At 39.1% G+C, this 23,531-nt stretch overlaps 1 protein-coding gene across 1 annotated transcript in view; it reads right to left on the reverse strand.

Moving 5' to 3' along the window:
- The window catches only part of MYO16 (myosin XVI), a 459,803-nt gene that overhangs the window by 309,643 nt on the left and 126,629 nt on the right, over positions 1 to 23,531 (reverse strand). Inside the window, exons 7-8 of the mRNA XM_045008050.1 lie at positions 18,564 to 18,688; positions 11,134 to 11,259 (exon numbers count right to left, since the gene is read on the reverse strand). Coding sequence (XP_044863985.1) covers positions 11,134 to 11,259; positions 18,564 to 18,688 — 251 coding nt within the window. The remainder of the gene's footprint in view (positions 1 to 11,133; positions 11,260 to 18,563; positions 18,689 to 23,531) is intronic.

Consider the following 23,531-nt stretch of genomic DNA (forward strand, 5'->3'; position numbering starts at 1 on the left):
TTCTGGCACCTTTCCTTTGATGCATCTGGCTCTAGCCTCTCTTAGGCCTAGTTGACACTAGAAAATTAGGTCGGCATAACTATGTCACTCAGGGGTGTTAAGCCAATCTAAATTCCCATGTGACTGCACTAAAATGATAGAAGAATTCTTCCATCAACCTAACTACTGCCTCTCAGGAGATGGATTAACTACACCAATGGGAGAACCCCTTCTGTTGGTGCAGGTAATGTCTACACTGAAGTGTTACAACTGTGCTGCTGTAGAGTTTTAAGTGTAGACAAGCCCTTAGAGACAGGATACAGAACTAGGTGGACTACTGGTTGAAACTGGATAAGCAATTCTTACGCTCTTGAATCCTCACAATGAAACTGGCTAGTCTATTTTTATTGTCCAAGGCAAGCATCCCAAGAGACATCCAGTCCTTAGACTGACATTTAAAAAGAAACAGCAACAACCGATGTAGTGATATGGGTGATAGATGATCATTGTTATTTGAAATAGAGTAATAGTGAATCATATCTAAATCAACTTGTCCTTGAAGAAACAACAAACAAGCTATATTTTCCATTGATGCTTTAAATGCTATGGTATCAGGCCTTTCTTGGTTTGATGAAGTGATCAGTGGAAGAAAGCACCACTTTCCATTTCCACAGCCTACATTAATTTAATTAGGGAGTGATCTGGCATCGCTATAATTATTAAGGTGCTTCTTCTAAATGTCAAGTTAATTTCCTTAAATTTCTTTTCAGTGAGGCCACTGATGCACTAATACTTTTTTATTTTATAGAAAAGACTACTTTTTCTGTCATCAAAGTTAATCGGCAGAACAAAGCAAAGCCCTACACTCAACTTGATGGCATTTCTCTGTTTCTCTGTTTGGGTGTAGAGCAATAATTTTTGAACTCTGCTTCTGATCAATTCCAAAAATTTTAAGGAATACTCTAGACATCAGTGGATAGAAACCCATTGATCTGGTGAAAACTGGAACACCGGAAGGGAAAAATAAATGGAGGACACACAGAGCCCCTGGCATCTGGTTACAGATCCAGCAACTTCAACCAGGTCAATTGTCTATAAATCAAAGAACCAGCTGACATCTGCCATCAGCACCTTCCAGCACAAAACTCTCCAACTCTCCCCCCTGATTCAGGCTTGTCCATTGTCCATTGGAGTTAAAGCTGTAATTTCAGAAAACTGCAGATTTTATGCAAATTATACAATATACTAGCTTGCATATTCAATGGCTATGCATTACCTAATTTACATATCTTCCCAACTATCAAATCCTTCCCTTCCTCACTCCTGATCCCTGTCCAAATCCATATATTCTCCCTGTTAAACCCATTTCCCCCTACTCCTCTCCTTCTGGTTCCCTGCTTCAAGTTTCTTCCAAGTTCATTTGAATTCTTGAATACATATTGTGCTGTACAATGCTAGGTACTCTGAAAACTCAGGTTCTAGGTGTCTCAAAGTGGGGACCCAAAATTAGTGAACACTTTTGACCTTAATTGTTCTGTGCTTCAGATCCCCAGGTGCAAAATGGGGATATCATCACCCCCTCACCTCACGTGGTTTTGTGAAAATAAATTCGTTAAAGTCTGTGAAGTACTTAGATACTACAGTGGTGAGCTCTATAGAAAAGCCCATGAGGAAAAAAAAGATCATTGGAGCAGGGTTGAATAGCATGCAGTAAATTAAATGTGGGACTGCCCATTGAACAGTAAGGAAAAAACAAAATATTGAAAAGCTGCTCATTAAGTGAACATCTATTCTGTGCTTTGAATGAAGCTGGATATCCTGTGGGAAAAGTAGTATGTGATCATGTAATTAAAGACTGTATCATAATACATAGTCCAAAGAGTGCTTGATTCCATAATGTTCTTTAACTTTGTGTGTGTGTGTAATTAATATCTATGTTGAAATGAGAGTTATTACATCAAGTATATCAAGGACAGCTCACTTATATTGATCAGTGAGGTGCTGTGATGGTCAAACAGCAATGTATAATGCATTAACTTAATGTCACACAAATTAACATATTTAGTTGAAAGCCTTGAATTATTTCTTAAAAACTGTGCCTGCACATAGTCTGAATTTAATGCATAAAAGTGTATGTCTGTTTCAATGTCATCTTGTTTTGTGTTAAACCCTCTCTGCCTGTCTTAGCATTGTGTGTCTACAATTAGCATTTGAAAGATGTATTGAAATCTTCTGAAAAAAGGAGAGAGAGAGAGAGAGAGAATGAACACAGAAACCCAACAGTGGTTCTCTGGCTTGAGGGAAATCAATAGAATACAATCTGAAAGGAAATGCTGACACTGTTTCTCAGGATCATCATGTTTGCTGAAAAGAGAGACCAAAGGGAAGAGTGTGATTTATACCTGGATAAAACATTCTCTAGATTTCCTGACCATAAATGAAAGATTCCAACTGCTTGACAAGGAAAATATATATTCTCTGAGTAACTATACTCTATTCAGTTTGAAATACTGAACAATTCCTACCCCCTTGGGTTCAATTCAGTGAAAAATATCTTGGAATGTGTTTGCAGAAGCTCTGAAATTGAATTTGGGGGAAACTCTGCCTTGATATGCAAGCTAGTGGCGGTATGAAACTGAGTATATTTGCCCCTCTTTTTTCTTTCTTTTTTTAAACTGTCAGGTCTGTTGTTACAATGTTGAAATATGATAATTTAATGATCAGTGTACATTTATTTCAATATGGAGGTTAGCATGGAGTTAAACCAAATAGAATGAAACTACACTTCACAGTGGAGTAGGATGATAAATCAGTATTCATACCAAAAGTAAACATGAACAGGTAGTACAACAATCTGTACTATCAGAAGTCAGTGAAAGCGATATATTCCCTGTTGTGGCCTAAAAGAAATGTTGAATTTGACGGGACTAAGCAGCAGTTCAATTTATGCAATTAAGCTAATTAATGAAAATTAATCAAAAAGATATTTAGGTGCAAATATACAGGAATCAATATTTAACCCAGGGAAATGTGTATAGTGAATACACACAGAGGTGGGGGGAAGTGTTTAATGGACTGCTATTTCATAGTAAACTTTTGAAAAAGATACACGTAGTACAAAATTAGGAATTCCCTAAAAGAGAGGAGCTAGACAAGTTACAAAGCCATACAAAGTTTTCAAGCTTTCTTCTTATAAAGCACGCTTGCAAGTGCACTTTGAATGGTGTTCTCAGTAAAGTATGGAGAACTTCTATTTAACAACTGTATTATTCTAATTTAACTTCATAGAAGTGTTGCCAACTTTCACAGCTTTATTATGAGTTTCTGATATTTGGTGAGCCTCAGCTTCTGGAGTTTCATGATTATGTGAGAATCTCAGCTTGCATTTTCAAAAATAAGTATCTTTCCAGCCATGATGGTTGCAGGGAAAAGCTTGAAAATATGAACCCTAGAGGCTCAGAAGTAAGAGGTCAAATAAATAAAAAGACCAATAAAAAACCCCATATTTATTTAATTTTATTTATTTATTTATTAAATTTCATGATTTTTTTAGGGCCTGACTCATAATTTTTGAATGTGTGGGACTGGCAATACTGCAGTAACTGGAGTTTGTTGCTATTTGCAACATCCTGATCTGTCCAAGGCAGTGGATGACTTTTATTCCTATATTCCTATGTAAAAGTGACAGCAGCTCCACACATACTGTATATACACCCACTGACAGACTGACGTACCCATGTGGTTACCTTTCTCTCTTGTTTTTTAATATTTGGACAAGCACTGTTTTAATCCATTTTATGTAGTATGTTTAGCAGTGACTATAATATATTTTACACTATTTTTCCATAAGAACATCAGACGTTCTTCAGGTATGTATGGACTTACCAGTGTCTGATATTTCTTCTCTGGAAGTTATATGCAACACACATGTTTGGTTTTGCTAATAGTGATACTAGTTAAAGCTATTAACTCTTGCTTCATCAAGTGTGCATATACTATTTTATCATTTCCTTTACTTCTAAGCAAGGTGAATAAAAGTTCTCTGTGCCATAGATTCTAAGCCACACGCAACAGGTGGGCACATTAGACCTGTTGGCATGCATTACACCATACCTCACTGTTCCTGTATCCTGACTGAAACTTGGCAACCAAAAATAGCATCTGCTGACAGCTTTTACTGTAAACTGTTTGAGGATGGTTTCATGAAACATTGCCAACAATCTGGCTTGTTAGGATTTTGGTACCACTGTATGGAAATGCCACTGTATACAGTAACTCTTCTTTGTGCATTCACCTTTTGGAGTTTAATAGTATTTAAATTTTGCTTTGTTCTACACCAGGGGTAGGCAACCTATGGCACGTGTGCCGAACACGGCACACAAGCTGATTTTCAGTGGCACTCACACTGCCGGGGTCCTGGCCACTGATCCGGAGGGCTTTGCATTTTAATTTAATTTTAAATGAAGCTTCTTAAACATTTTTAAAACCTTATTTATTTTACATACAACTATAGTTTAGTTATATATTATAGATTTATAGAAAGAGACCTTCTAAAATGTTAAAATATATTACCGGCACCCGAAACCTTAAATTAGAGTGAATAAATGAAGACTCGGCACAGCACTTCCGAAAGGTTGCCAACCCGTTCTACACATTCAGAGAACCCTCTATTATACATAGATTAGGCAATATCAACAGAAGGTCTTATTCAGACTCTAATGACATTTCTTTTGCAGTAACAGGAAGCTCATGCGATATAGAGAATCTGAGATTATAGATCAGCTATGGAGAGTTTTATACCTTTAATGCAAGTGGGTTAATACTTCGCTTCCATGTTTTTCATATGCTTTAGTTCTGATGTTATAGTGATAAGATACTAGCTTCAAAGCCTTTTTTTGTAATCTAGCAGCGTTCATCCATTTTCAGCTCAAGATTTTTAATGAGGTTCATGGTCTTTTTAATCTTTAATCACTGTAAACTTCTTCACATACAGCAGCTCATGCAATTTGCTCATTTTAAATTTTAAACCACATGATGATTTCTTTTCTTTTCTTTTCTTTTAAAGTATGGTTAACTAACACAGTCTCTATTTTATTAAGGCTGTAGAAGTAACAGAGATTGCTTTTTCACTCCCATCTGGCATGTTATATGATATGCCTAAACATAAGACTTTGTTTAAAAAAAGAGTTATGGTTGAAAACATACTTGAGTAGAGACCAGTTATTACCCTGAAACAATATAATACATCCTTTACAAAAATACTATCTTCAAAAAAAGTCTGGAAGGGAACTAACCATCCAGTTTTTTCTACTTTTTAACCCTTCATTATTCATTATCACATCACCCTACCTACACAATCTATACATTTGTTCTCCTTAAACCTTGCAAAAATACATGCCAGGGTCAAAATAAATTACAGGATTTTTCACCCTACTGTTTGTTTTGTTTGTTTTTTGAGCGAGGGTCAAAAGTTTAAAGAGGGTTGGCTTGTAGGGTCTGCAGGGCAGGAGTCCTATGCTCCAATAGGTCATATGAGTCTCACAAAATCAAGTATCAGAGGAGTAGTTTTGTTAGTCTGGATCTGTAAAAAGCAACAAAGAGTCCTGTGGCACCTTATAGACTAATAGATGTATTGGAGCATGAGCTTTCATGGGTGAATACCCACTTCGTCAGACACATGTTAGTTATAAGGTGCCACAGGACTCTCTGTCACAAAATCAAGGCTCCTGATCCTAATGACAAATCTACAGGAGATATGAGAGCAGTGTGGGGAGTTATACTTGGGTAAGATGGGGGTTAGTGAAAGGTGGAGGAGAATAGAGGGGATGAGGAGAATCTTCAATGCACATGGAAAACTTTAAGCACTTTTATATCTAGAGACCTGTAAGTTTTTAAGGTTGTTAATGTGGATCTGACTCTGTCTTTCGTTGACCCACTTTATGTTTCCCCCCACTTCCACACCTTCTCTGATCCTCTGCAGCCATATTAAAAAACTAGGTAATTAAGCAACAGCATGGCAGAAAAGGGGTAGATAATAAGACAGAGAATATCACATTGCCTCTATATGAATCCATGGTACGCCCACATCTTGAATACTGCATGCAGATGACGTTGCCCCCTCTCAAAAAAGTTATATTGGAATTGGAAACGCTATAGAAAAGGACAACAAAAATGATTAGGGATATGGAACAGTTTCCATATGAGGAGAGATTAATAAGACTGTGACTTTTCATCTTGGAAAAGAGATGACTAAAGGGGGATATGACAGAGGTATATAAAATCATGACTGGTGTGAAGAAGGTGAATAAAAGGAAGTGTTATTTACTCCTCATAACACAAGAACTAGGGGTCACCAAATGAAATTAATAGGCAGCAGGTTTTAAACAAACAAAAGCAAGTATTTCTTCACATACCGCACAGTCAACCTGTGAAACTTTTTGCCAGAGGATGTTGTGAAGGCCAAGATTATAACAGGGTTTTAAAAAGGACTAGATAAAATCATGGAGGATAGGTCCATCAAATGCTATTAGCAGTAGTTTGGGGCTAGTGGTTCTCTTAATCATTTTACCTGGCATCTTCAAAGATAGAAGATGGGACAGGAGCTAGGTGGCACGCCACAAAAGGGACAGGATTAATAGACCAGGAGGCAGCAGAGGGGTGAAGGAGTGGAGATCATTTCACTTTTCTGAAGAAGGCAACAATACATAGGGGCTGGTTTACTGCCAGTCTCTCTTGAACCATCCTACAGCATTCAGTTCACAAACACCACTGTGGAGAAAACTGCAGGATTCCCATACAGAGCTCTAGTCCTGAATTATTCAATTCTATCTTGCCAGGAAAAAAATATTTAGGGCTTTGTGAACAGCATAATGAAGATATAATAAGATTAGAATATAGTGGTCCAAAATGTGAATTGAGACATAGAAAATAATTCAGGATATATTCAAATATTATATCAATTGACAGTGTTTCCTAATTTTGAACATGCAATTAAATTTAGGTCACTGGATCTAAAAAACAAAAACAGAATAGGTTTGGAAAAGATTATATAGAGATTGAAAAAAGTAATGAATGAGAGAATAGAGCCCTCCAAGTTACCCTAATCCATAATGCAAGGTGAAAATGAAATTAAAAATCTACATATTTAAAAATAAAAAATATTTTTAAATAAAATGTTCAGTTAACTTGTGGAACTCATTGCTGCAGCACATTATGGAATTAAACAGCTAGTAGGATTCAAAGAAATATTAAATTGTTTTATGAATAAGAATAGCATTTGTAAGCACAACAGCAAGGACAGAATTTGACAGGCTGTCAATCAATGTGACATTATGATTGGATGGGGTCATGGTAGGGTACTGTAAAATTAGATGTTTTGTGAAGGTTTAAGGTTTTCTTCTGAAGCATCCATCACTGTCATTATCAAAGACAGGATACGGAACTAGAAGGCCCATCTGTCCATTCTGATATGTTCCCAGAAAGCACAATGGAAAGAAGCCCTTAAGAAGAATTTCCAAGGTAACAGGTCTATGTTAGTCTAATATAGGTAAAATTCAGATTGAGTTATGCAAATATTTTTCAAAAGATGAGAGAATCATAAACAGAGAACATTGAGAACTTCTATGTGCACATTCAAGGATTAACTATGCATGTTATGACTACACTACCATATTTCAAGGTTTTTGTTTTTCTCGTGTCTAAATTGAACTGGCTCATCCATTTAGATTCTAGGCTGCTATAAAATTAGTTTATCACCCCCTGGCATGATATTGCTATTCTCATTGTAAACACAAATGGTAATAAACATGTATCAAGCCAGAACCAAATGTGTTTGTGTACAGATCATAAAAAAGCAATGCTGCTCACACACAGAGATTTATCACTCACATGAGTTTTCTAAGTGAGACTTTTAAACAAAACCACTGCTAACATGTATTACAGAGCCCATTCCAAGAGGGTGGAGTTGTAAAGATTACATTAGAACATTTATTCAGCTCATTCCAGGAAATGCTATTAATACATTTTATTGCTAATCATAAACTAATTTCCCCTCAAAATTATTTGCAGTTGAGGCGTATTAATCATGGAAGGTATTTTAAGTGGGGTTGTCCTTAAACTGATATATTTCTCAAAATGTCATCAATACTCATAAAGCATCACATTACACAGAGGAAAAACCACATTTATAGTAAAGCACTCAGTACAGATCTGAAATATCAGATGCATATAAATTCATACTGAGGGTAAAAGCTGTTTCAAAATATCATTATAAGAATGATTTAAAAAAAAACACCACCCCTGATTGCATATCCATTGGGGGAAATATTTTCCTCCACATCTAATGAGACTTTCTTGACAAAGCAATTTAAAGATGATTTGCTTGTAACCTCTTACGAACAGAACCCACACTGGGTCATTGTTATCTGTTAAGTCAAAATGGTAAGTTATCCATGGTGTTAATAAGATAATATATTCAAAGTTGTATTGTTCATTAACTATGCATGGGAAAAGTGAATGTGCTTTATTTGTTAATGGCAGTGAGTGTCAGTGCAGAATTCCTCATTTGCTGTTGTTCACAGATATCTGGGGACAGGGACCATTTTTTGTCATATGTTCATACAGTACTTGGTATAATGGGGTGAGACTTCTGGGTACTACCACAATAAATCATAATAATTCCTTTGGAGTTATATGTGAGAGGATTGGAGGCCTTGCAAAAAGCTAGAGCTGCAAATTGTGTGTTCTTAAAGTCAGATAATTTATTCCCCAGTTTAAGAAATTCTGGAAAACCATTATGTTTGCATTTCTTTTCTTTCCAGTGCCTATAAATTAAATTTCTCTGAGATGTATTTGAGCATATGTTTAGAACTAAACGCTCTCCACTGTACACAGCCCAAACAAATGGGCTGTGAGCTGCAGTGGCCTATACAGGATAGAATTCTCCACCCGAGGCTGTGGGGAGGAAGTGGAGCTGGGCTCTGAATGAAGCCCACTTCCTTCCTCGGGCTTCAGAGCCCAAGCTCCAGACAGAACCTGAATGTCTACACAGCTGTTTCTAGCACCATAGAGTGAGCCCTGCAAGCCCAAGTCTGTAGACCCGGTCTCCAAGATTTGCCGCTACGGGTTTTAGAAGGCAGTGTAGATGAACCCAGGGATGCAGTAGCCATCATAGCTGCTGTGCAATGCTCTCAATACCCTGTGCAATGCTGCTGTGTATGCCACCACATAGATCCAAAGGACATGCCCACCCAACTCATCTACAGGGAGCCTCTGCAGAGCACTGCTGTGTAGTAAACATGTGGGTTTCCCACAACTAGCTCCTTCTCCCTGTAGCAGATTCCCACCATTTGCAGTAAGGTGATGACTTTCGGTGATCTGCACTTGGACTGCAGAGTTCGTTCTTCAGAAAGTGTTCTCATTGTTTTTTCTGCACAATATCCATTAATTTCCCCCCCCCCCCAGCAAATTAAGGCATCAGAAAACAGAAAACAATATAAAATGAGACAAATCACAGTTATCACACAAAATCCTCATTCATGCCCCATTTACAAACAAATACTTGTTCAGGTGAAAAATGACTTATTTTGAGAGAGGAAATTTGGCTATGAATTTACCCTTTCAAAAATATTCAAATATAGTGCAACCCTATGCACATAAATCCCAATGATCTTTGAACCTAAGTATTGGAAAAAACTATCCAACTACTAATACATATGGTCACAGAGTTACAAGTATAATATATCTCAGAAGTAAAGGTTAATATTTTAAATTGAAGAATTAATTAGTCTCAAGTTCACTGTTTTACCTGACTACTAATTTGCTTCTTGCCACAAAGGATATTATTTGTTTGAACAAAGAGGGAAAAGGAGATGTTAGAAGCCATTTACATTGTGAAAATGAGAACACAAACAGTAAGGGGACATGCGCTGTAAGTTAATAAGCAACAAAACTTTAATCAATGTGTAATTTTGTATAATAAATCTTCTCTCTGAATGTTTCTGGAAACTTGAAGATAGATTATATAGCAAGTGGGGGCATTAACATAGGTGCACAATCTGTCAGATCAACTCTTTTATATATTTGTGATAAGTACCTGAATTGCATTTACAAAAATAATCCTGTCTTTGTAATTTTTTGGAACTGGTTAGGTGCTTAAAACACAATCTGAAAATCTAGTCCAGAATGTGAAGAATACTGTAACAGAAAGGGCTTTTTTAAATGAAATAAGCATCATAGTCTTTCCTAGCCTAGAAATTAGAATAATGTTTTTTTAAATAAATTGAACCCATTGTAAACAGTCATGTCCTAAAGAGTCAACTGTCTACCTTTCATATCTCATATTTCATCACTCATGAGCTTAGCGGTGTAAGTACATATAAATAATCGACATATCCATATCACTGAAACAGAAAAAAAGAGTTTTCTGCTTCTATCAAAGACTGGATAGAGGTTGAACTATACTTGATGCACTGAATTATCTCCATTGATTTTTAGTAATAAAATACTCATAACTTCTTTTCTTAGCTTTTATAAAGTGCTTTATATTTTCAGTTTCTTGTACATATATTTCTTTATCAATCCTCACAGTATTACCATATCACATGCACGTAGCATTATTTCCATTTTACAGGTGGGGTAGCCGAGGAAACAAGTTTCAAAAGTATCCAAGAATGTCAAGTGCCCAAACAGAGAGACACCTAGGTGTCCAAAGGTTGAGCTTCTAATTCTAGTTGACACTTTTGAAAATTTGGTCTAAATGTCTTTGCTGATAGTCACACAATGAGTCAGTGTCGGAATCAGGATCAGAATTAAGAAGTTTCTGACTCCCAGTAGGCCACATGGATTTTTATTTATAGTTATTGAATAAACTTTATAAAAATAACAATTAGAAATGTAAATACGTCTAACTCCTGAATTATGTATGTAAGAGCATGGCTCTCTCCAGTGTTGGAACTGGGCATAAAATATAGAAAAGAAATGTGGTTTTCTAGCTATATTTCAAACCATATTCTGTCTGGCCATACCTCTGCACCTTCCCGCTCCCCTCCCGCCCCCACACTCCAGACACAGCTTAAAATATTCCCATTTAAAAATGCTCACTACTGAAAAAGGAGGCTACAACATACACTGAAAAGGAGAAAAATCGAACTTTACCTGTCCATATTTTGCAGCCAAATGCAGAGGGGTCCAGTACTGATTATCCACAACATTGACATCAGCACCATGATCCAGTATCAGAGATGCCACATCCTTGTACCCATTTGCACAGGCTATGTGCAGCTGTGAATAATACAAAAGCAGTGTATTATTTTAAAGACTTTCGCAAGACATATGTGATTAGCAGGCATTTTAACTTGCCCAAAAGTTTAACTTGTGGGGAGGAGGAAATACTCTTCTTTCAAAACAGGGCAAATTATGAAAATGAGAATGCAACACCAATATTTGAGAACAATATTCCAAACATTGCAGAAAACCAGTTTGATCAGAGATTTTCAGTGTTTAGAAATTAAAGCAGGAAATATCAGAACAAAGGACAATTCCAGCCAATCAGCATCAAGTGTTGTATTAATGATCTAGTCTGACCCAGACTCTGCTCTTATAATTTATAATTTTCATCCTTCCTTTTCTGTTCACTTCATGTTTCCTATCTTTGCCTGCAATCTTAGGCACCTACACAGGTTCTATGAGCTCAGGCAAATTCATACCTTCCAACAGGTCCATGGCCTAATTTACTTTTGTCACAGTTTTAAAATCTCAATTGAGAGATGATGGTGCTTTACTGCTCCCAATTTAATTTATTAACACGCAATGACGCTAAGCTCATTGGCTTTGCAGAGATTATGCTGGGGAAATCATAGTCACAGAACAAAGCCTCTATGATTTTACTCCACTGTAATTTTTTTTTCTTTTTCTGGTCTCACCTCCCTGCATGTTTCAATGTTTAAAAGATTAGAAGTGGGACTCTTGACTAGCCAGCTCCATGATATATTAAAGAATAAAAATTATAACTGAGCTGAGCGATGGAGATGCTAGTGAAACCACTGTCATCTTGAGCAGCAAGGAGGGTATGGGATGAGGTGTTAAAGAATGGGTGAGAAGGGACAAGATGAAGCTCAGAAAATAGCTTTACTTGTTAAAGGTTAATTTGGGAAACCAGAAGTTAAACTGTACAATTTTTTTGTTTCAATGCCTGGCTCCTGTGTGTGTTCTGCATTTATATCTGTACATTATTTTCATTACAGATGGAGAACAGTAATTAAAACAAATACAGTATAAAATCAGACAAGTATATACGGACACACAAAAGCTAACCAACATGAAAGAGGCTGTAGGATAATGAAAATACTAGAAACTAAATGGACTAATAGACAAAAGTGCAATAGAAGATACTGTATCAGGGATAATCTGCCATTAGAGATTCCTCCTGGAAACTCAGTTTTTATGCATGGAGAATAAGAACATGCATTATCATGAGGGATATACTTCAAATGTCCCAAATGATTCAGGTTAGGAAATGGTCCAGATTACCGATCAGTGGTATTTGTTCTCAAGATGATATTTTCTATGAGTACAAGCATCCACCTCTGATTCCATAAGCAAATGTCAGAGAAACCGGGGGGCTTTATCCTGGAGATGCGGGAGAGGAGCAGTACAAAATAATTGTCCTTTCCACAGCCACAAGGAATCACTTCTGCCAGACGTCCATGGAACCAGGATTCCAAAAGATTTTGGGCAAACTGGACTAAGGAGAGAAGGGGAAAAACCACTGTATGTGGCCTTGTCCTCTACCGAGGCAATAGAAATGTAACTGATATATTTTCCTGAGTTATTTCTGCCTGAAGCAGCATTAAATGTGGCAGGTAGGGAAGAGGGCTGCACTCAGGATTGGAATGGCTGCCTACTGGCAAAAAGGCTCCTGCAGTTACCCTGTGCTAGGGATGAGTGGGCCCAGGGTAGATGCACAGAGGGGCCAACCCTTAGCAGAGCTGGGACTGGATGCTTTCTTTCCCACTTATTTCTTCTTCAGCTATGTGTATAATTTATATTGATAGTTTCCATTGAGACCATCATAGATATAGAGCAATATCAGAGCATTTCTGTGGAATTTTGTCAAAACGGAGGGCTTTTTGGTGGGAAAATGCCAATTCTGATGAAAAGTTTTGATTTCCCCAGGGGAAATGTGAAAACAAAGATTAAATTTTGTTTTGACTTAAAATGTGGTTTTGACCTTTGGCTTAAAACAAAACAAAATTATACTGTATGTCAAAATGTCAGTTAGGAATGAAAACTGTCATTTTGAATTGGCTTAAAACTTCACTAGGGAAAACCAACACTTTTTGACTGAAACATTTTAAACAAAGGTTTTTCATTTTGCCAACCTGCATGCTTTTTCTCTACGTACATGCACACACATATCTATATTCATACATATGTATATATAGGTGGCTTGAGTCACTCCTTGGGAGCCCGACCAGTGCAGGATGCCAGAGATATGCCAAATCAGGAAGTAAAATATTTGGATAATGAATGTGCAGAACTACACATTATTTCCTAATGTACTGCGGTTTGCCTGGCACTCATAGTGCCTTTTTCCAGACTTGCAGTTTTCACATTGCTGCTGAGAAGTGTGGACTGAATATTTAAAATAAGTTATATCACTCTGGGGATGCTGTTATACTAGGCTGCTCTGATAAATTGGCCATGGTTTAGATGCAGCCTGTCATCCTGGTGATAGGTTTATCTCCTTGGTACACCTAACTGTTATGGAAGAGGGAATTTATTTGTGCCCAGCTTCTAACTATGACTGACATTACAACTCCAGGCATGAAAACCATTCAGTGAACATAAAATGTATTCGGTTGCTTATACACAGAAAAAAGTGAGAGTGTGGGAAACAACAGCATTACAAAAAAAAGACTTGCTGCAATCTTATTAATTCACATCTTGTAAAAGCTTTTTAGTTTTCCCTTGCATTTCAAAACAGTTACGTCTCAGCCATGAAATACAGAGACTCTGGATCATATCACCATGAAACAGGCTTCCTTTTGCAAGCCAGAAATGGGATTTTTACTATTGTCTCTGTATAGATAGGTTTATCAGGTACAGCAAAAAGCCCATTGCCAGAATCTTTTGACACAGACTGGCTGACTCCATATTAATGAACGGGGAGGAAATCAGTCTAACACAGTCTGTTGCGGAGACGTGCCTTTTGGATATTTTATCTCCCAGATCACAAAACAAAGGCTTTGCATAACATAAATCCCCAACAAAAGAAAAAATAGTCCACTCTGTATCTATTTGCTGTCAGACAACAAATGCAGTTCCGAAATCAAAGTCCAAATAAACAACATTCAAACACAAATATCCCTGTGATGGGGCGGCTGGGCGCACTGGGATGTAAAATGTTAAAGCCACCCTGGGGAGGCTGTGTGGGAGGCTGTCAATAAGGAAAAGGCTTGTAGTGCCAGCCAATTAGGGAAAGGTTTGTTGGAGGAGCCAACCAGGGCCAGGCTGGCCCATATAAGAAAGGGCTGCTGAGCAAAGCAGAGGCAGTCACTCCCTGGAGTTTGTGTGAGGAGGACTGGCTGCTTAGAGGGCTGGAGCACCATATACAGAGCAGTGCTGGGCAGGGTCAACAGAACAGGAGAAAGCTCCAGGCTGATGGCTGCCAAACTGAGTCCCTGATACAAAAGCAGAAGAGAAATTCTGAGGAAGTGGCCTAGGAAGGAGATGGTAGAGTTGGAGGAGGGGCCGCACATGGCTGCCGGCTACAGGGTCCTTGGGTTAGGGCCTGGAGTAGCCAGCGGGCCCGGGCTTCTCCGTGCCACCACCCTTACCCCCAGTGGCCATTGAGGGAAGTGGCCAATGCATGGACTGCAGTCTGCCACTGAGATGAGTGGCTAGAACTACAACTGTAGATTGCCACTGAGGCAAGTGGTTAGACTGAGGACTGTTGATCCCCCGGAAAGGGGGAAAGAACTGAGTGGTGCACAGCCAGAGGGCTGTGTCCAGAAGAGAACAACGTGGTCTGGGGAGCAATGGAGAGATGCAGAGACAGGAGTGATGACAGGTGAGACAACACCTGAGGAGAGTGCACTGACAACCCTGAGCTAATTCCCAGGACAGCCAGCAGGAGGTGCCGTGGTGGTGAGTCAAACACCGTCACAATCCCCTTTTGCCATGTTTCAAGAGCCAGCCAGATTCCAGTTTGTGCAATAAACTAAAAGATGGATTCTCTAAACCTTCTCTTTTTATAGTACATATTTGTTCTTCATAATAAAATGGAGGTTAGTTACTGTAACTGGAGGTACTTCAAGATGTGTGGTACCTATCTGTATTTTACACATGGGTATGCATGCATGCCATGCATCCAAACCCAGAAGTTCTTCAAAGTATTGTCTGTTGACCCACATGTGCGCAGTAGCTTCTCTTGTGTTCCTGACAGGGGGTATAATAGGTGGTGTGGGTCAACACCTCTCCATTTCCCCTTCTTACTGCAATCCTACAGGATCCGGAACAAAGGGGAAGAAGGGTGGGTAGTGGAATACAGATGGGGACCACACATCTTCAAGAACCTCCAGTTCCAGTATGTAACTTCCATTTCTAATTTGAGTGCTGGTCCCTATGCGTATTCCACAAGTGGGTGATTAGCTGGCAATGTTCAGAGTGTGGGAGGGTGCGAGGAAGCTGGTAGCAGAGATGCTTGTAGTACGGCCACTCCTTTAGCCTGCAGCTTGAGTGAGAGAGTAGTGTAATGTGAAGGTGTGGACAGAACTCCAAGTTGCCACTCTGCAGATGTCCTGTAGCGGAACATCCTATAAGGATGCCATGGAGGTCACTTGTGCTCACGTGGAGTGAGCTGTAATACCCCCAGAAGGGGGAAGGTGACCAGGTGAGCTCCTCACCCTGTAAGGGAGGTGTCTGTCAAAATAGTAGCCTTCGGTATGGGAGGGTTGAAGGGAGTTCCCATCATGACCTTGTGTGGGTTGGATCACCATACAAGGAAGATGAGAACTCTGGTAGGAACAGTGACACTGTAGTCGATGTGATCTCTGCTTGGTTGGTAGATTGAGTGGAGCCAAGCTTGCAGACATCTCAAGTGGAGTCTGACGAATGGTGTCCTGTAGCTGCATGTAGCCATGTGGCCTGGTAGAGAAAGACACCTGTGTATCATAGTTTGTGGTCTGCATGTAATGTGTGACATCAAGTTGCTCATTGCATAAAACTTGTCTGTGGGGAGAAATGCTCCCATGGACACTAAGTCCAGTATCACCTCTATAAAATTTATTGTCTTTCAGGAGGACAAAACAGACTTTTCTTTGTTTATGCAACCCCTAAGGTGGTAAGAAGATGCCAAAGAAACTTTATTTCTAACATGACTTCCTGACAAGAACAGCCTACAAGGAGACAATTGTCCAGCTATAGGAACACCATATATCCCCTGTATCATATTTGAGCAGCTACCAGGGTAAACACTTTAATTAATACCTTGGGTGCCATAGCCAGTCCAAAGGGGAGAACAGAAAACCGGTAGTGCTCTTGACCAACCATGACGTGGAGGAATTTCCTGTGATATGGGTGAATATCTATGTGAAAATATGTGCTTATCATGTCGAGAGCTGTGAGCCACATTCCTTCCTGCAGGAAGACCATTATAGATGCTAGCATAATCATCCTAAATTTCAGCTTTCAAATAAAGATGTTGAGTTGCCAAAGGTCCAGGATGGGTCTCCACCCTCTGTCTTTTTGGGGGATTAGGAACTATGAGGAATAGAACGCTCTCCTTTGGTATTCAGGCAGGATGAATTCTAGCACTCTTTGGTGAAAGAGGGATTCCTCCTCTTGTTGAAGAATTAGTTGATGAGAGTGGTTTCCAGAGGGTGATCAGTGAGGTGGCTTGTGAGGAGGGTAGGAAAGAAACTCTACAGAGTATCACTGATGCATAATCTCCAGAATCCAACTGTCCATGGTGATCTTGTTGAGGTGTGGGCAAAGGGAGTAAGATGGCCTCCAAAGATGACAGGGGAAGGAGTAGGTAGCATCTGTGGTGGTGCCTCTGCCTCAACCCTTATCTCAAAATTGGCCCTGGGCCTGCAGCTGTGAGTAAGCAGAATATGTGGCAGTCCAAGGAGCTGGGAAAGGGGACTTCTTAGTCCTTTGCTATTTACGTGGAGGCTTGGGTGGATGCTGGTAACATGGAGCATGTGAAGGGGGTGCCTGTGACCTAAAGGACTGTCTCTGGTGTCTCCTCCTGGGGGCTGGAATGCAAATCCCTATGGATCACAGTGTGGCTCATGAGTCCTTTAGAGAGCAAAGAGACTCGTCTGTCTTCTTGTTAAAAAGATTGGACACATTGAAAGGAAGGTCTTGAATGGTGTTTTGAACTTCTCTAGGAAAGCATGACAATTGGAGTCAGGAGTCCCTTCATATGATGAATCCTGTGGCCAAACTTCTAGATGCCGTATCTGTGGAGTCCTAAAGAGCTACCTTCACCACCAATCTTCCCAGGGTGCTCCGCCCAGTGAGAAAAGCTGCTCCTGGGACATTAAGAATGGTTCCTCCTGAGGGGTAAAGATATCTCTCAGAAGTGAAGGGCCCAAAAGGAGTGGGGACAGCAGATAGGGGAGAAATATATCCTCTGGTGTTACAAAAGTCTCAGTGTGGCCCAGAGTCTGAGGAGTTCCCATGGGAGCACCAGAAGGATTCAGCTCATCCATCACAGTCGGTTGTACTTTGGCTAAATGAGGTGTTACCGATTGGTGCTTCCTAACCTGCACTGGAAGATGAGATCAGCAAGAGCCTATTGTTACATTTTGGTCCTGCTGACACTGCCTTATACCTTGCCCTTGAGCCTGAAGGTCTTTGGTGCCAGTTCCGTTGGATCCATACATGACATCTCGACCAACAGGGACCAGCTCGGGGAGGAAATACATTTTTTTATGGACAGTCCTCTGCGGTGGGTCTGTCCTTGCATCCATGAGAGTGCCCTCTTCTGTCATGGGGAGCCCTGTGCAAGGAGTCTTTAGGCTTCAGTGGCAGAGGCTCCACTCCAAGGTTCGTGCTTGGAGGGGTGCTGCTAGTCGGCTGAGTCCAGAGTATGGGGCTTTAGCTCAGCCAGAAGTTATGAGTCAACCAGAAGTTTATCACTGGGTGAAATTCTAGGGCCTGTGTTATGCAGGAGGTCATGTAATCATGGCTTGAAAATCTGTGCAGTACCACATTTTTCTGACTGTGATTTTTTAAAGTTCCCATCACTCAAATGTCCAAGGGCTCATATAGATGTAATAATAACCTACTTTAAAATGCCAAATATCGTACAAACCAGTAACTGGATCCTACTTTATGTAGCGTGTAGGCACACTGATTTCCATGGGGCTCTGCACAGACACACAAGTGGGGCCATCATCCCCCATCCTGCAACTGTCTCTTTATAGGCAGACCCTTCTACCTGCACAGAGCCCCACTGAAGCCAAAAGCCTTAGACCCCAACTTGCAAATATTTATGCATTTCATTGGGACTACCCATGTAAGAAAAGTGAAGCAAACACACGTTCACAGGATTCAGATCTGAATCAACAGCTTACCAGTGTAATCCCTTTATCATTCTTTTGATTCACATTCCCTCCAGCCAATATAAGTTGTTTAACATCTGCAAGCATTGTCATAGGTCTCTGAATCTTCATCTGGCGCAGTGAGTTCAGATCCACACCTGTGCAGAAGAAAATAAAACATTTAAAGAAAAAAGGCTAAAATCTTCCATTTTACTGAGACCTTCACCTACAAATGCTTATTTTGTTTTGGTCTTTTGATTGGTAGGCACTGAATGAACAGGATGAAGAGCAGGTCTAAATGTTCACTTACAAATGCCTCAGTTGTATAATGTCAGAGAAGATTATTCTCCAAGTGCATGGGCCTGACTCTTCACATCAGTGTAAATCAGGAATAATGCCACTAACGACTAATGAAGTTGGTAAGGTGTAAAATTGGTGCAAATGAGAGGAGAATTAGGCCTGATCTCTGCCCTGAAGAGCTTTCATTAGGAAAAGGGCAAAACTAGGGTGGTGGAAAGAAGTGTGTGACAAGACCCTGTCATTTTGGCGCACTCCACTCAAAAGTGGGGGGAAAAGAACAGTGGGTTTAGACCTCTAAGAGATCCTTTAAAATATCATCCAGGATCAGTTGCTAGCTTAACCAATAAAAATTGGTCCCCCAGTGGCTTGAAGTGTCAGGAGTAGGCAAAAGCCAATCAGGCCCAGCATGCAAGGTAAAAATGGCTGTCTGCTGCCTTCCTCCAGGGGGCAGTTCTGGGGAAGCTGAGAGAAGGGAGGAAGGATCTTCCCCATCATAACCCTGTCTCATCAGGGCCTAACACTGACTACCCCTTTTGACAGAGTCAGCGAAATACTGTTTTTTTTCATATTGCAGAACTTCTAGCCCAGATGGCCATCTCAAGTTGGGTATCGGTTTGCCTGATGTAAAATGAAAGGGAGCTAGCTTTATGAGACACTCCACTGGTTCACGTGAATCCATGACAAGGTACAACAAAACTGTTCAGTGATGAAGCTGGCAATTAGTTACATTTTGATAATACAATATTCAATCAAGATACCAGGTCTGATTTTCCACTGCTCTGCACCCTGTATGGTCATTTATACCTACAAAAATATAATATGAAATGAGCATAAAATGTTACTCTTCTGACAAGGTAACGTTTTAACCCAATTTGCAAGGGTGTAAATGGCTATAATACATGCAAGGCTGGGGTGAATCAGGCCCATTATTTCTTCCTACCATCCTGATCCACAGGCTGTCTCATGTTCTAAGTTTTATTTGCATGCAGATATTCAAATAGTTCCAAATCAGGTGTGGAGTGCTAGGAGTGTCAATAATAAAAGCCACATTCACTAATGCATACATTTATACATCTCTCTCTCCTTACAGCCACTGCAGGGCAGTACTGTTAAAAAGAAATATAAAACTAAACTGAAGAAAATTAGACTGCTGTACTGGGAAAATAAATCTCATATGTGGGCAAATCCTGTCATCCTACATTAATATAACTCCCAGTTAAAAAAAAATATCTAGAATTAAACATCACACAGGAGCCTTTATTTAACCTCTGGTTTATTTTTCACCATGAAAGTAAATTGATCCTGGGTTTTTTTTTCTCTCTCTCTCTAACTATATATAGACATTTTAATGAAGACGTTAGCTTCTGTTTTGTTTTCAATGTTTATGAAATGTACAAAAATAAATTGCCTATCCTTCTTTCCTTACTCATTTAAAGAGCTCAACTGGGCCTCAAACTTGCCCTCATGGATAGTTGCTTATGGATGAGGGCCCTGGACTACTCATGAAAGTCAAGAAAGATTTGACACAAAGGTATGAGCAATTGTAACTGTGGAACTCGGCACATGTACTATTATTTTATTAGCATGTGGAAACACTGCTCCAAGTAAGAATCTTTAACCATATTCTTTTCATATATCCATTTTTATAGAGTTTTATGCTGCTGCTATTTTAATTCACATTGGCCTCAAGCTTGATATGAGGGATGTCAGCACAACTGCCATGTTTTCCTGTACAAAATTTGATATTATTTGCTAAGCTATAGTTATCTTCATAATCAGAGTTATTGATAGTTAAGAAATGGTTTATGCATGCACTCCTTTTAATTCTAAAAGTGAAGAATGAATTTTCACATGTAGAATGTAACAGTGTTGTTTGTGGTACTGTATTTTAGCTGCTGCTGCAGCATCTCACTGACTGAAAAGAATGGGATAAAGTGGTTAGGTGATGTCTGACATACAGGTTAACACCTAGAGACAAATCATACCAATCTTACTGCAAGTAGTCCTATGGCAGTCAATGAGACTATTTTTGCATGAGTAAGGTCAGAGGAATTTGGTCCCTTAATGGTGATATTGTGCCAATGAAGAGCAATATGTGCTTACTCCCTATTGACTGACAGTTGTAGACAAGAATGCACTTTTAATTTCATACAGTAGTCAATACAGAATCTATGCATTCTTTCTGTCAGAACAGGGGGGTTTCCTCTACGTACGGATTTGCATTTCACAATCACAGATTAAATGACCTCAATACAATGTGCAGGTACAATCATATCCTATGTACTGTCAATTCCACTTCCTCTTCCCTCTTGCTCTCACCTTTCTCCATCTTGTCTTTTAACAATAGAGTGACAGATTGTTGTTTACCACCCAAACCACCTTCTTATCCCAATGACTTGACTCTTTAATAATCACTGAGACTTAAATAGCCAAACTTTTGTGGGGTCTAAATAAAGTCCAGACCACCAGTCATGTCACCTCATGGCACTCACTTCAAATGTTTTTCCCTGTAGTTCAACACCCATGTAGATACGCAGATTGAAAGACATTAGAGGTGAGGGGTGAAACATGAGTGACAGTGACGATGCTTTTTTATTGCAACTGATCTATAGTGCAGAGAGTAATTGTGAAAATTTTTCACATCTAATAGGATTGAAATATTAAGTTTACTACTGAAATTTGAATTTGTCATTTGTTTCCTCTTCTGTTACACCTGCAAACAATTATGATAAAAAGTCTATTTCAGAAGGTTGTTAATGGTTATGTGCCTCTCAAGCCCCAATAAAAGTAGCAATACCAATATAACAAATGTAGCAATAGATAAACAAATACATATATATATATCCGCCACTCCACTACCATCAATGCTCCTGGCCCCCAGACAAAAATACTAAGACAGTAATGTTTAGTCACTATAATGCCTCAATGTCTTGCCTTATATAATGTTTAGTAAGCACTAAAGTTAGGGTTGGTGAAAAGTCAGGTTTTTTGTCTTTACAAGTACTCAGGTTAGCTAAGTCTCCTCAGCCTTTGGAAAAACCTAGTTCACACTTGGCATATTGGGAGGCTCACCACAGGCATTAGCATGCTCACTCCGCATACTAATAATGTAATACCTTATCCTTATACCTTACAGGGCATGCTTTGAATAATCTTGTATGTTTCAAAAGGATCCTTGGAAGCATCTTGTGGCTGCAATTTTAACAGTACTCTGGCAGGAGGAGGAAGCAGGAAAATACACTCATCAACTATACATATTCTAAAACAGACTCTGTGACAGACTGTACTTCTATGCTCATCGCTTTTATAAAACAATGATAAATTTTGTACAATGTATGCCTTCTGAGGTATCATTTGAAAACTCATAATCTGCTGAACACTGTTGTCCTAGTAAATTATGTGTGGCAATATTGTATGAAAAGTTATAGGATTCCTCTGCATAACTTTGTAACCTGTGGACAATTTTAATTCTGGAATTTTCTAACTTTGGAGTGCTTGATTTTTTGCAACCTTAAGATTCTTTTAATATAGTTTTCTGTTTGTATTATATTTTATACACACACACACCTGCTATTTTTTATTATAATATACTAAGTGCCAGCTATCTCCATCTGCCCCTGAAGTCATAATTTATTTGCATCAGAATCCAACAGAGGCAGGTGTTGAGGGGAGACTTGTAGGATGGGAAGAGAGTGGCCTTATAAACTATTTTAGAAGAGATACAAGATGTTTCTGTAAGAAACTGGAGAGGTGCAAAGATGGGCTGATGTAGTCAGAGTAATGGGCAAGGAAGATTATTTTAATTTCCCCACATGCTTAGCATAGGATATGTGTGGCTGAGTTCTGCATTGTGGTTTGGCTTACAATACCCCTTATTATTTGCTCTTCACAAATGGATTTTTGTTCACATAAATATTTGAGGAATGGCTGTTCTTAATTTAAATACTGGACCTTACATATATACAAAGGAATCCACATGTGCAGTGTATCTTGTATTCATTATTCAGTAATCAGTAAATGTTATCATCTTGTCTGAGAAATTTTTCATCTAATCAAAGGGCAGAAACAATATCATGTGACTTAGGTAATCAATCAAACCCCATAAAGAATAATCAAAGTGAAGAGTTTGAGATCAATCCCCGGGTTGAAAACTTTTCAGCCATAATGTTTGTGGATAACAAGTACATGATGAGCAACACGGATCAGTTTGTAAATGATCCACACAGAAAAAATAATCTAAATTAGAGACTCTACTTACAGCTGATAGTTCAATGAGCTGTAGTGCTAACATGGTGATGTTTTATTCACTTCTAATGTGTCTCTTGGGAGTATTGTTAGGATTCATTTTTTTTAATAAAAAGCTCTTCAAGAGCCTTGCATGAAAGATGCTAGAGCAGTATTATTATCAGCCTCTGAATTGCTCAACTCCAACAATTTCTTTTCAGGAAAACACTTGAGATAATATACGGTTTACTTTTGCTCCTTATTTGAATTGCAGGAAGAGGGCTTTCCAATGAGACACGTTTCAGCATTAGAACATATTGGCCAGCATGAATTTTTTGAATAAAACAAGATTTAGTCATCAATATATTTGTCTGAAAAATGTTCATAATTGGGGCTTTTGTGTGGTGGAATATTTCCCATAGAAGTCTTCCAGGGTTTTCAGAGCAGACATTTCCATGTTTCATGAACGATTTTAGG

Source organism: Mauremys mutica, chromosome 1 (assembly GCF_020497125.1).
Source record: "Mauremys mutica isolate MM-2020 ecotype Southern chromosome 1, ASM2049712v1, whole genome shotgun sequence".
NCBI lineage: Eukaryota > Metazoa > Chordata > Testudines > Geoemydidae > Mauremys > Mauremys mutica.